Source organism: Coregonus clupeaformis, unplaced genomic scaffold (assembly GCF_020615455.1).
Source record: "Coregonus clupeaformis isolate EN_2021a unplaced genomic scaffold, ASM2061545v1 scaf0542, whole genome shotgun sequence".
NCBI lineage: Eukaryota > Metazoa > Chordata > Actinopteri > Salmoniformes > Salmonidae > Coregonus > Coregonus clupeaformis.
Genome location: NW_025533997.1, coordinates 208,441 through 223,087, shown reverse-complemented (window position 1 = coordinate 223,087; position 14,647 = coordinate 208,441). Strand labels below are relative to the sequence as shown.

Sequence of the window (14,647 nt, the reverse complement as noted above, 5' to 3'; positions counted from 1 at the left end):
GGAATGCCCACCCGGCCCCTACCCTGTTGTGTTTGTGTGGCGCGGTCGCAGTCCGCGCCTTTGGGGGTGGGGGGGTACTGTCACGCCCTGGCTCTGGGGACTCTTAAATGTTGAGCCAGGTGTGTAGTTTCTATGTCAAATTTTATATGTTGTGTTTTCTAGATCGTGTAGATCTATGTTGGCCAGGGTGGTTCCCAATCAGAGGCAGCTGTAGCTCGTTGTCTCTGATTGGGGACAATACTTAGGCAGCCGTTTGGCACCAGTCTGTGTGGGATCTTGTTCCGGATAGGTATGTTATTTAGTCTACCTAGGATTTCACGTATCGTTTGTTTGTTGTTTTGTCGTGTGTTAAGTACGTTAAATAAATATGTACGCTTATCACGCTGCGCCTTGGTCCGTCTCGTACGTAAACGATCGTGACACAAAGCATATAGCCTGTGTCCCTTCCGTTCTATAAGATATGTGGTCCCGCAGTATTTGGGTGATGGAATTGATGTTTGTGAGCATGCATGTGTTTCAAATAATGTGTATGTGTGTGTGCGTGCGTGTGTCCAAGCATGTGTGTGTGTGTGAGTGTGTGCGCGTTTGTGTGTGTGTGTGAGTGTGTGACAGTGCTGGGTGAGGCAGGCCGAGGCATGCAGCAGTGTGCGTCACAGACCTTGCTCACCCTGCTAAACATGGTCGGTGAGACTCGGCCAGCACATATCATCGCACATCAAAGATGGAGAAGATGTTTCTCCAGGGGTCACTGAGCACACGCCGCTTCGTATGATAGAGAGGAGGGGGTTGGCAGGGGGGAGGGATGGGGAGACGATGCCCCTCTCTCAACGCCACCTCTAATCATCGTCTGGCCCCAAAACAGCGGGATGGAGCCATGAAAGGCAGAGAGACTGAGGGAGGAACGACTGGAGAAAGGGGTGCAGTACGGGGCGAGGCAATGGGGGAAGTTATATAAACCTCACATCACACGCACGACAAAACTCCCACTAAACTAGTGGCACTGAGAGAGGACAGCATGATGAACCATTACTACTCCTACACCTATGGGATTTCTTTAACAGCCTGCAGATGAATTAGAACACTTCTTCAATATGGGCTCTTCACAGACAAACAACAAAAAAACTATGCAATAAAAAGGGAAAAAAGAGAATGGTCGTTCACATTAGCCGTAGACATGATCTACCTGTTTATTGGAGTAAACATTTTGCCTGTCGTCTCGGTAAATACTTTCCTCATGCTGGGAACGGAGGCTTTGTATTTATGTCTTTAATACAAAGAGGGTGATCATCTTATTGACTTTGCTGTTTGAATTCTTAAAACGGTATTCAATCTCAGGAAACATATTCTACGCTGAGTTACAGTCAAATTAACACAGCCCATCTGTCCCCGAGAAAAAATCCCATGAATGATTGAGGAAATTTCAGGAAAGTAGAGGAGATTTGACGATCCGTGGAGAAGAAGTAAAACAATACTTTGATCTCTAAAAGAGAGCGAGAGTGATGAGATGGGGGTGGGGCTTGTGTGTGTGTGTGCACGAGCGTGCGTGTGGAATATGTCCTTTGCCCCCAAACTAATGAGTGCTATATGGGTATGAACCATGAAGGATTTTAACCAAATAAGAAGCTATATGGAATAGTTTGAAATAATGGCTTTTGAGAAAATCTTCAGTTTAATGATGTGAGTAATACAAGGGTTAAACCCCTCTAGTGAGCCCAGACAGCTCCACAGGTGAGTGAAAGAGATAATAGGGTCCAATAATAGTGTGTAAACTTGTCATATAGTAGCAGCAGGATGTATGCGCTGATGCTAAGTCTGACCAGTCTGCAGAGATGGTTGTCCTTCTGGAATGTTCTCCCATCTCCACAAAGGAACTCTGGAGCACTGTCAGACTGACCATCGGGTTCTTGGTCACCTTCCTGACCAAGGTCCTTTTCCCCCAATTGCTCAGTTTGGCCGGGCGGCCAGCTCTAGGAAGAGTCTTGGTGGTTCCAAACGTCTTCCATTTAAGAATGATGGAGGCCACTGTGTTCTTCGGGATCTTCAATGCTGCAGACATTTGTGGGTACCCTTCCCCAGATCTGTGCCTCGACACAATCCTGTCTCTGAGCTCTATGGACAAGTCCTTCGACCTCATGGCTTGGTTTTTGCTCTGACATGCACTGTCAACTGTTGGACCTTATATAGACAGGTGTGTTAGTGTCCAAATCATGTCCAATCAATTGAATTTACCACAGGTGGATTCCAATCAACTTGTAGAAATATCTCAAGGATGATCAATGGAAGCAGGATGTACCTGAGCTCAATTTTGAGTCTCATAGCAAAGGGTCTGAATGACGTATTTCAGAGTGTCTGCTAAATGACTAAAATGTAAATGTAATACATTTGCAAAATTTTCTAAAAACCTGTTTTCGCTTTGTAATTATGGGCTGTTGTGTGTAGATTGATGAGGATTTTTTTATTTATTTAATCCATTTTAGAATAAGGCTGTAACGTAACAAAATGTGGAAAAAGCCAAGGGGTCTGAATACTTTCCGAATGCATGCTAGAGGCGAAACAAAATGCCACCCAAATGTGTGAGAACAGTAATTTTAGAAGAGCAGTTCTACAGCCATTTAAAGCAATTGAAGTGACATGGATGAATAGCAGGTTATTTGTTTTGTGTACCAATCAGGGTTATATGGCTTTTATTTTTTTTATATGGTTGAGAAATCTCCCCTATCTGCTGACAGTTACTATCAGTGGAAATGAACAAAGGAAATTGCACCTTGAAGATCCAGAGTAATTGAATTTGCTAAAGTAATCTTATTACCCTTTAATGTGATATGCAGATTCAATGGTGCAATTTACCCAGGGTGGGAGGGCTATGAAATTAGTTTAGGCCTTTAACACATTTTCGATTTCAAATTGCTTCCTTGGTGGGCTAAAAGCTAGGAGGGACTCCAACTTGAAACATTGGAGTAAACCTTTGATGACATTTGCAATGACAAAATCAGCCACACTAAAAATAAACGACAGCTAAAGCGTATCTCATGACAATTCCTTTCACCCAATCTAGTGTAATATCTGCAAGAAGGGATGGGGAGGAGGGAGAGCAGAAGGACTCACTGAAGAAAAGGAAGGGAGGGGTGTAAACAATATGTCTCACCTTTCTGGCTGTCAATAACAAAGTTGCCCTCGGCGTTGCCCGTTGTGATTTTGTAGGTGATTCCATCGCCGTCTGGGTCCTTGGCAAGCACCGTGGCAACCAGTGTGTTAGGCCCGGCGTCCTCAGAGACAAAGGTCCGGTAGCTGTTAACAGAGCGAGAGAGACATCCCAAAATCAACACCTCTCCTCGCCTCTCCCCAGCGACAATGCAGAGTGTGAGAGTGAAAATGAGTGAATAACACACCAGGCTGCAGACACATTTTAATCACTTGAATATTTCAAACAGATTTATGAATGCATTATGAAGCTGTTTTTGCGAGGGTAAAAACAGAGTTGGTTGAGTGTCTGATATGGTGAGCCTAGGTGGAGACAACCTGATTTCTAATTTCCTAATTCTATGGAGACAGCACTCAGTAAACAGCTGTTGGCAGCCTGTCACACTGGGGAGACAACACAAAGTGGCTGGGTTGGGGTGTGAAAGAACGAGTGACTTGGATGACAGAGTTGTGAGGAACTCTGGAGAGAATCAAACAACCCCAGCATGTCATACAAACACACACAAACAAACCCCTATTGTATGCTATAGATATACCTACATTATATAGTACATATGCCAAATATAGAATACACAAACAATGCATTAACACCTTGATCTCACACTGTCAGTCATATTAATTCCCCATGGGAGATTCACACATAAAGGCGCTTACAGACGTGCCGCGGTAAGCGGCGAAGGTCTCATAGACTTCAATTGGAGTAGGGTGCCAGGTGGCAAACACAAGCAGTTTTGCATGTGGCCGTGGTGGTCCGTAAGCGGCGCTCGAGGAGGCAAAAGATGAATTTGCTGAAGTCTTGAGCGGCCGCCGCGCTCAGTTTATTCCATTGGCCAAGCCTTGGCCCGGGACCCCTAGACTGGGAACCCTAGAGCAGGCTCCAGGACTGGCTACGTGATAGAAGCTCCTGATAGTAGTGACAGAACAGAAGATGGTCCATTACTGGATTCAATTTATACCTACAGTAAACTGACTATACTGTACAGTTTGTGGCTTTCAAATCTAGCAGGCCTGTAATGTAAAGAACACTTCCAGACATATACACTGATCTGAGAAAAGAACAATGTACTCTCCTCTACACAGGAACACACATAAAGGTACACAGACGACCATGGTCCTATTCCCACAGAATCCTACTCATCCCTCATCCTCAGAAACACTTTGGTGCTGCTTTCAGACTGTACATACATAAAGAACAGTATTTTATTTCAATGCAAACAGTCCCAGTGAAGCAAAACAAACACATTCACACACACACACACAGATATAAGCACCACGGTCTTCCCAGCTGTCTCTTTCACCATCACCCTCTCGCTTCATCTCAACTGAAATGTTCCTGTGGATGTGAGTGCGTCTAACAGTGGAAAGACAAACAGGGCCTCAATGTGGGCACAGTATGTTGTCGTTCATCATTCCACCCACGCTCCACTCCGCTCAGAGCTAGTGGACGCAAAAACAAGACAGAGGCACGACTCACTCTGACAGACTGACAGAGACGGACTCTTCTACTGAGCTAGCATGCTCTGTCTGTCTGTCTGTCTGTAGTCTATCTGTCTCCCTGACTGTCTATCTGTCTGTCAGTCTGTAGTCTGCCTGCCTGTCTGTAGTCTGTCGGTCTTGTCTGTCTGTCGGTCTTGTCTGTCTGTCTGTCTGTCTGCTACCCCCTCCTCCACTTCTCAGTCAGTAGAATAGGAATAATTTTGCTGGGTGGGGGAGAGGGATAAAGCATTCACAGCATGAGCATGCCTCTGAGAACATTTCCTTTAAGTTCCTTTCTGCCTGTGCAGGTGGATGGAAGCTGCGCAGAATTTCCCTACAATAAAAAATAAAATAAAAAATAAAATAAAAAAAACCACTACCTTGGCGTTTCAAGCGCCGTGCTCTACCAGCTGAGCTACAGAGGACCACAATGAAGGTCTACTGTATATTGTCCAATCATAATATAATTTCTTAGGGCAGAAAAGTAACAAACCTTTCATGTGTCTATATTGAGCGATTAATTCCCAGTATATTGTTTACGCAAGAGCCTTATGCACTGTATATTTCCATGGAAACCAATGTTCCAGTTTCATTCATGTGATTTGACTTGATTAGGGCCCTGTCATTCACTTGATTAGGGCCCTGTCAAGTTGTCTTTCAATAGGCATGCAGACTGTATAATAATCTTGATAACTTATGCAGAACAAATGAAGATGATAAAAAGTCTTATAAAAGGATTATCAACTACAATGATACATTCAAAATTAAAAACTAATTCAACTGTTCAGTGATCGTGTCAAATCAGTTTCCTGACAAATGGAGAGAGGTTTGGGAAAGGGAGGAGAAAAGGGACAGAATGATGGTGCTGGAGGTCCAGAGAGTAAGATGGATGGAGGTCCAGAGAGTAAGATGGATGGTCCAGAGAGTGACAGAGATAGACAGTGGAGATCGAGGGAAAGGTGAAGAGAGGGGAGCGGTTGTACTCGTCATCAGGTCCTTTCCCACACAACTGATTGATGGGTAACAGAGGCATGCTGACAGGCGTTTCATGACTGTGATTTATGTCCCCGCTTGGAGACGCCCCCCTCAACCCCCTCAACCCTCCCCATGCAACCTGCCTGCTCCAACACCCACCGCCACGGCACAACAACCTTTAATCTGTCACCAGCCTCAAAGGGCCTTCGTTTCCCATGATGAGATGACACCCTTGTACACACACACACACGACATCTCTCAAAGGCTTTATTTTCACAGGCTCCATTTTCTTTAAATAAGAAGGAGAGGATCCACCACACCACAGCTCCTCTCCATCACCTCCCTCCGCCGCTCAAAGGGTGCCAGTCACCGACTCAGGCTGCTCTCCGTCTCTCACCTGTTACCATGGAGTTTGGCCCAGGTGACGGGGTTCTGACACAGGACTGACTGACAACTCCCAGTCGGGGCGGCCATTTTTGGGAGAGGCAGTGAGTGAGTGAATGGTGAATGCGGCAGGCGCCTGCCCAGGCAGACAGACAGTGGTTGTGTATTCCCCTCACAGTGCCCACTCGCCCTCTCATTATCTGTCCCATCAATCTAATTTCAACCCAAACTCCAACTAGTGCTCCATCAGAGTCTGCCAACATCCTCCCTCCCGTCAGCCAACCAGCCAACCCGCCACTACCACACCAGACACACAGACACTCTGTCACCCTTAACCCCATTTCCCTTCACAATGACTGACATCAGCCACAATATAATTAGCCAATTTACCCAACACATCTATTACATATTAACGACTGACAAAACACACAGCGCCAGACCGAGACTGAGACTAGCTTGTTGTTAGTGCTCATTAGCATTTCTCCATCTTCTGTAATGTCAACAGATTGTCAGAGATTTGTGAATACATTTATAAATATCTCTCTGCCTATCCAATTCACTCATCACTCAGGTTACTGTCGGCCAGCAAACAATCCCTGTAATGATCTTCTTAGTGTACACCAGGCTGAGTGACAAGACTAATTTTGTCGATTTCACCAGCAATATGTCACTGTCGAATGAAAACCTCGTAACTCCATTTTTGGCTTTTTAAAATATTGTATTAAAGCAGTAACTCCCCTCAATATACGCTGAACATTTCATGAGTCTAGGCCCACAAAAATGTATTCAACATATCTTCTGAAGTTTCAATGTATGTTCGTTAATAGGAAAATATAGTTGTTGTTTTTTTTTTTCCTGAAAAGTTTCTGTTTTGGAGATGAGGTTTTCATCCGATAGTGACGAACAGCATAGGGGAGCGAACCGAGTGGCCATTGAAACTGGCTGATCCAATTGAGCCCAATAGAAATAACAGTCTGACGGCCATCACAAAGTTAGTCAATTACTACCAGTCTCCCTGTTTCCTTGTGTTATACATTAGAGAATATCTGTTTTGTTTTCAGCATTGTAGAGTAACAATGACGATTCACTGTAGATCTCTGTAGAATGGACAGAGCATGAGGGGAAAACGGTGACGGTCCTACTGACAGGAAATCAATTCTTCCCACAAACCCCCAACAGATACACACAGCAATAGCATCATAACACACACAACACCACACAGACCCACACACAGCCTCCCATCACACATAACCCCGCACACAGACCCACACACATCACCCCATTCACCTACCCACACCACAACATTAATCCCAACAACTAAAAGCTAACTCATCTACATAGTGCATCCATCTCAGCAATCCATATCCAGCCACACCCACACACTGGGTCCCTGCCACTGTTCATCTGAATGATTAAAACAGACATCCCTGGTGGGCAGTTGGATCTCCCTCTACATCTCTCTACCCCCCCCTACTCTCTCACTCTTTCTCTCACTCTGTCTGACTCACTCACTCCATCTCTCTCTCTCAACTCTTTCCCTACCTCTCCATCTCTCTCTGAAAAACACATGTATGTCAGTACACACAAACACACACACACACATACACACAGACACACACACACACTGCCCTGTGTGTGTGTGTCTGTGTGTATGTGTGTGTGTGTGTTTGTGTGTACTGACATACATGTGTTTTTCTGGCGTTTTCCCCTCACAACAACTAAAGGCATGGTTGATTGAACCTGCCTCACCAATTTGCAGAGCTAGCTGCCAGAAAATTGTCCAATTAAAAGAGCCACAGGCCGGAGCAACGCCAGAGGGAAAAAAACAACAGCTCAATGCATCACAACAGATCGGCCCGGAACAGCATTTAAAAAAAAAGAATGTGCGGATGAGCTAATACAGGGCAGGAAACATGCCCAAGAGGAACAGGACAGATAGAGATGTTTAAATCCCAGTTTCTGTTTCTTTTTTTTGTGTGTGTTTTGTTTTGAAGGGGTTTGGGTTGTAGACCAGCAACAGCAGCTGTACTGGATTTTGGGAATTGGCAGCCATGTGGAATTCTGGGAAACTGCAGCTGCACTGGATTGTGGGAGGAGGCAGCTGTGCAGAGCAGAGTAAAGTGAAATGGTATGGCCTAGGCTGACAAGGTTAACAACAAGAAGAGCAGGCAGGGTGGAAGGAAAATGGTGATTAAAGATACATGATGAGTAGAGAAGGGAGATACATGAATAATACAAATAAGGAAATACTGTAGGTGTTCTGCTTAGATGTTGATGATGATGACGATGATGATGGCCATGATGATGATTGTGATAACCACTCTTCCTTATGATGTTACAGTAATAGTGATGAAGAGGAGAAGCAGTACTGTACTCACACATGCTGGGAAAACTCGGGGACCTCGTCGTTGACGTTGGCCATGCGGATGCGTACAGTGGCTGTACCTGTCCGGGCCACATCTCCCTTGTCCACAGCCATCACCACAAACTCATACAGATGGTTGGGCCTCTCATAGTCCAGCTGCCCTGCAGGGAAAATGGTGCCGTGGGGAGAGATGCTGAAGTCTGGGCTCAGAGTGTAGTAGGTCAACTCAGCATTCAGGTCCGAGTCACAGTCACTGGCAGACACTAGACGGATGGAGAGAGGGGAGAGAGAGGAGGTTAGATAAGGAGATATCTCTGTATTCTGCGACATCTAACCATAACTACAGTTTTTTTCAATTGCTTACACACTAAAATTAAAACTTTCCCACAATTAGCAAAACCTTACACTCAAGGAGCAAACCACCGGCCTAGATTTGCACAACTGTAAGCACATTGTCAGCTTCACACTTTTTGCAAAACATTACACACAGTGATTTGCAAAACACTAAACACACTTGCATTTGACACAGAAATGTACCATGATGTCATTTCCTTGCAATTTCAAAGCAAAGGCTTTCAAATGAACACACCCATGAACCAATTGGTTAAACACAGCCACCAGGTGTGCACACACACTGGTGCTTAATTGTAGACACACCAATCAGGTTTAAGCACTATAAAAAGGCAACAGGTAAGTTCACCTGTCTTCAAAAAAAAATGGACGGTGTCAGAGGAAGAGGAAGAGGAAGAGGAAGAGGAAGAGGAAGAGGGAGAGGGAGACCTGGAGGAGGGGTAGGACATGCACAAAGAAGAAGACAACCAAATCTGTGTAACGAAATTCGTGCTACAATTGTGGACCATGTAATAAACCATGGACTAACACTGAGGGAGGCTGGACTGAGAGTACAGCATAACCTAAGTAGGTACACGGTGGCATCAATAGTTCGGACATTTCGTCAAGAGCACAGGTGAGAAACGTATCTTCTGTCAACAGAAAATCAATAGCTTACTGCATGTACTATATCAACAGTTTTGGTATCTATTCCTGTATCATTTTACAGTAAGCTACATGTATTTTGTTTGGCCAACATAGGATTGAATGTCGAGAACACCAAGGAGGGATGGGCCCCATATTCACACAGGAGCAAGAGAGAGAGAGATCATAAACCTAGTTTTGGCCAATAATGCAATCAGACTTAGAGAAATTCAAGCCCATATTGTCAATGATCACCGAATTTTCAATAATGTCCAACAGGTCTCTCTGTCAACGATAGCCCGTATCCTTAAAAAACATTAAGTTCTGATGAAACAACTGTATAAAGTGCCATTTGAAAGAAATTCAGACAGGGTGAAAGGCATGCGGTGTGAATATGTGGTGGTATGTTTTGTTCACTGACTGTAGTATTGTGTACTGCACACATAACCTTTTTACTGTACATGTAATTTTACTGTATAGCAGACCTACAGTAAATTGATCTACACAATGTGATCTTTTGCTGTATTTCAGAGAGTTTTGCAAATGGAAGGAAGTCCCGCATGAGTTTATATACAGTGGTGTAAAAAAGTGTTTGCCCCCTTCCTGATTTGTTATTTGTTTGCATGTTTGTCACACTTAAATGTTTCAGATGCCAGATGCAAAACTCATCTGGCAATTGTATGCACTTACATACACACCTGAAAACACTTGCACAGAAAACAGAACACCAATCAGTCTGAGCCTTAGCACTACAAATAGGCCTCAGGTAAGCCATTTTTAGAACTTTGCAAGCATGGAGGCAATGAGAGTCAGAGTAAGAGGAGGACAGAGAGAGAGGAGTCGGATGTAGAAGAGGACGTGGAAGAGGACGAGGACCAGTGCGGAGACGTATATCAGATGACATCAGGGCTACTCTGGTGGACCATGTGATAAATCATGGCCTGTCCATGAGGGAGGCTAGGCAAAGAGTCCACCCTAACCTCAGTCGCTACACAGTAGCATCGATAATAAGGACATGTAAAGGAATACCATTGTGATGTTGCAGTATTGTGTACAGTTTGAAAGTACAGTATGTGAAAAATAACCTAACCAATGACATCTTGTGGTGGCATTTTCTACAGAATGGTTGGACGACCTCCTCAAGGTGGAAGGGAACGGCTCTTCACTCAACAACAAGAGCTTGCCATCATTGAAATGGTGCGAGAAAATAATGCAATGCGACTTCGTGAGTTGCAACAACGCATAATTGCAAATGGAAATGAATTCAACAATATCAACAGGGTCAGCATTTCTACACTAAGTCGCATCCTACAGAAACATAACTTCAGAATGAAGCAGCTGTACAGGGTGTCATTTGAGAGGAACAGTGTCAGGGACAAGGATCTGCGCCATGATTATGTGCAGGTATGTGTCACTTTACTTTACATACTATATATTGTTATGTGGGAATGAGGGTTTATGCTGCCACCTGCCCTGCCTGTAGCTTGTAGTTTTTGTCTATACTCACCCAACCCAGCCCCTACTTGTGTGAAAATATAGACATTGTAGTTACTGTATGTGTTTTCAGTAACACTATTCAATATTTTCTGTTACAGACAGTTCTGGAGTTTGATGCCGCCGAACTGCCGCATGAGTTCATCTACGTGGATGAGGCAAGCTTCAATCTGGCCAAAACCAGGTGTCAGGGCCGTAACGTAGTTGGACAAAGGGCTGTTGTAAATGTCCCTGGGCAGCGTGGGGGAAATATCACCTTGTGTGCTGCAATTAGTGTCCAAGGAGTCCTGCATCATCATGCCACTCTAGGTCCCAAAATACAGGACAGATCATTGCATTTCTAGATGCACTACATGCAGTTGTGCAGGAAAGACCACAGCAGCCCAGGTTTGTTGTCATCTGGGATAATGTTAGTTTCCACCGGGCTGCTCTGGTCCCGAGATTGGTTCAACAACCATAATCATTTCACAGTTTTATACCTGCCCCCTTACAGCCCCTTTCTAAATGCAATCGAGGAATTATTTTCAGCGTGGCGGTGGAAAGTATATAATCGGCAACCACATGCCCGCATGACTCTTCTGCAAGCAATGGAAGAGGCATGTGGAGACATTGAGGTGGGATCAATCCAAGGGTGGATTCGGCACACAAGGCGATATTTTCCCCGATGCCTAGCCCGCGATCCCATCGCCTGTAATGTTGACGAGGTCTTGTGGCCAGATCCGAACAGAAGGCGTGATCCATAAGCCCCCCTGCCCCCCACCACACACACGCACACACACAAACGCACACACACACAAAACAAGTATATGTTTTTTCCCCCAATAGCAATTTATCCAGTAATTGTTTAGTTTTTTTTTTACTTTTGATTTGTTGCTAAATTTGATGTTAAGAATTTCTGTAAGAATGTCAGATTTTTTGTAAAAACTTTTTTGTAAATACTGTTTGATTACTGCAGAAATTCTACTTTTGAGTTTTACAGAAGACAATGACAATAAAATGACAATAAAAATAGAAACACAAAGACTGCAGTGTTTTATATAAAGCCCATCAGTGTGTTGCTGGTGATATGAAAGAGTAATTCAAATGTTGCTTGTGTGTATGGTTGTGTTGCAAGAATTTCATTTTTAGAAAGGAGTGTTCAGTTTTGATTGCAGTGTTTCATTTTGGCATTTATGTGAGTTGTTAATCTCTAAGTGCTATGTCTGATTGGCTTGTGTGTTGAGTTTTGACATAATGAGACAAATTCTGCAAAAAGTGTGTAAGCAATAGGCAAAAACTGTAATAACAACCTTCATTTCAAAACTGCATGTTGTGTTTACTTGTTATCTTTGACTAATATTTAAATTTGTTTGATGATCTGAAACATTTAAGTGTGACAAACATGCAAACAAATAAGAAATCAGGAAGGGGGCAAACACTTTTTCACACCACTGTACATTGATGAGGCTGGATTTAACCTGACAACAGTGAGAAGAAGGGGAAGAAACATCATTGGCCACAGGGCTATTGTCAATGTACCGGGGCAACGTGGGGGTAACATTACCCTTTGTGCTGCCATTACACAGAATGGGGTCCTCCACCGCCATGCCAACTTGGGTCCTTACAACAATGACCTCATTCTTACATTTTTAGACAGTTTACACAATATTATCACAACAGCAAACCAAAGGGACCAGATGCAATACATTGTCGTCTGGGATAATGTAGCTTTCCATCGTTCTGCTCTGGTCCAAAACTGGTTTCATCAACACCCACAATTTACAGTTCAATACCTTCCAACATACTCCCCCTTCCTAAACCCCATCGAGGAGTTCTTCTCAGCATGACGGTGGAAGGTTTATGATCTCCGGCCCTATGTCCAAATGGCCCTCATTCAAGCTATGGTGGAAGCATGTGATCAAATTGAAGCAGCATCCATACAAGGGTGGATTCGTCATTCCAAAAGATTCTTCCCATGTTGTCTTGCAAATGAAAATATAGCCTGTGATGTTGACGAGGCCCTGTGGCCAGATCCAGCTAGGCGGAGAGATGTTTAGGTTATTTTTCTTTTTTATTCGGTACTGAACTGGATATGTAATTTATGTTACAGTATTACTGTAAGCTTACAGTGCAATGGTACGTTCAGTAATACTGTATGAAAACTGGAAGATGTTTTGTTATTAATGTTTTGTTGAAATGTTCAGTATTGACTGACTTGAGTACATTAAAATAAATACATATTTTCATTAGTTTTGCACAATTGGTGTCATGTGTTGTTGGTGAATAAATTTTTACACTTTCTCTGTGTAAATGCTAAAAGGGTTTTAGGTTGAGCACAGGAGTGTTTAACTGATTCAAACAGAATCAGACCATATGATGGTTGGGTTTATGTTATGACAACAAAATAAGGTTTTTATAAGACATTGTATAGTTTTGACAAAAGTGTTCCATTTTGCAAATGATCTGAGGTGTTGTGCTACTTTGGTGTAGTGTTCAAAATTGTGCTTAAGCAATTGAAAAAAACTGTAACATATCCAACATGTCACGTTAGTCTAAATGCTAGACTTAATTACTACTATTTTTCATGCATGTTCACACATTTCTGTATCGTATCAAATTGAAGGTTAGGAAAAGGCAAGCATTTTCCCACATTTCTCCTTTTGTGTTGAAAATATACTGGAGTAGGGATACGGTCAGAGTGATTGCCTTGCTAAAAGAGAGGGCTCAGTCTGGGACTGGGATCAGCATATTTTCCGCTAACTAGTCTTTTCACCGTAAACTCCTGCATTCTGCTATTCTCCTTAGATTGCATGTAGACCAACAACATCCAAGGCACAGGAGGTTGGTGGCACCTTAATTGGGGAGGATGGTCTCGTGGTAATGACTGGAGAATAATCAGTGTAATGGTATCAAATACATCAAACACATGGTTTCCAGGTGTTTGACAATATTCAATTTGCTCCATTCCGGACATTATTATGAGCCATTCAGCAGCCTCAACTGATCCAAGGGAACCAGGTTTGGTGGATTTAAATGTCACCAGTAACACTGTCAAATATTAGCATTATCCTTGTTGACACATATCCATAGACTGTGCAAGGCTTCATACATCAAAGTTAATATTTTATGTCCTCAGCATGCACTTGCTGATTTAGCAATGAGAGTCATTTGAATATCCATCAATACTGAGCCAGTGTGGCTCTAAAGGATTCTTGGGCTAACTGCCACAACAGACAACATCCCCTCTTGGCCTGAGCCCCAGATCTATTGGGAGTGATGTCTTTGGCCAAATGGAGTATCTGATGAAACTGCCTCCAATGGTCTGGTTCCTCAGCCCTCACCACAGCACAGAGCTGTAGGAGACATAGATTAATAAATAATGTTTTGTGATGCTGTTTACCATGTTGCTACTTCTACTTTAAAACCACCCTAAATGCCTAAATCCATGTATATCTAATCTTTCAGATCCACTCCAGACAATCCCAGGGCTTGTTGCTGTGGCCTGGGCTAGCCCTTAAAATGGAGCCGGATGATGTCCAGTGTAAAGTCTCTCTCTCTGGGACACAATCACAGCCTCCTGTTTGGACCCCACTAATCCCAGGAACAAGAGCCTAATCTCGGTTCTTTCACCTTAAACCGTCGGACCAACATACAGGGAATAAAAAAAAAAAAATGTCATTGACATTTCATTGAAAGCTTACATGTCCCCATAGATGTGACCCAGATATGGTGTTCTCACGGCTGCTTAAAAGTCTGTATTCGCCATGCTGTTCGTTTCGCTCTAGATGCGTTCTGTTC

General features: G+C 43.5%; 1 protein-coding gene across 1 annotated transcript in view; it reads right to left on the bottom strand.

The window, feature by feature from the left end:
- The window catches only part of LOC121562644 (neural-cadherin-like), a gene marked incomplete at its 3' end in the record, with an annotated part of 188,222 nt that overhangs the window by 80,398 nt on the left and 93,177 nt on the right, over window positions 1–14,647 (bottom strand). Inside the window, exons 6-7 of the mRNA XM_045215873.1 lie at window positions 8,415–8,664; window positions 3,146–3,288 (exon numbers count right to left, since the gene is read on the bottom strand). Of these exons, the coding sequence (XP_045071808.1) occupies window positions 3,146–3,288; window positions 8,415–8,664 (393 nt within the window). The remainder of the gene's footprint in view (window positions 1–3,145; window positions 3,289–8,414; window positions 8,665–14,647) is intronic.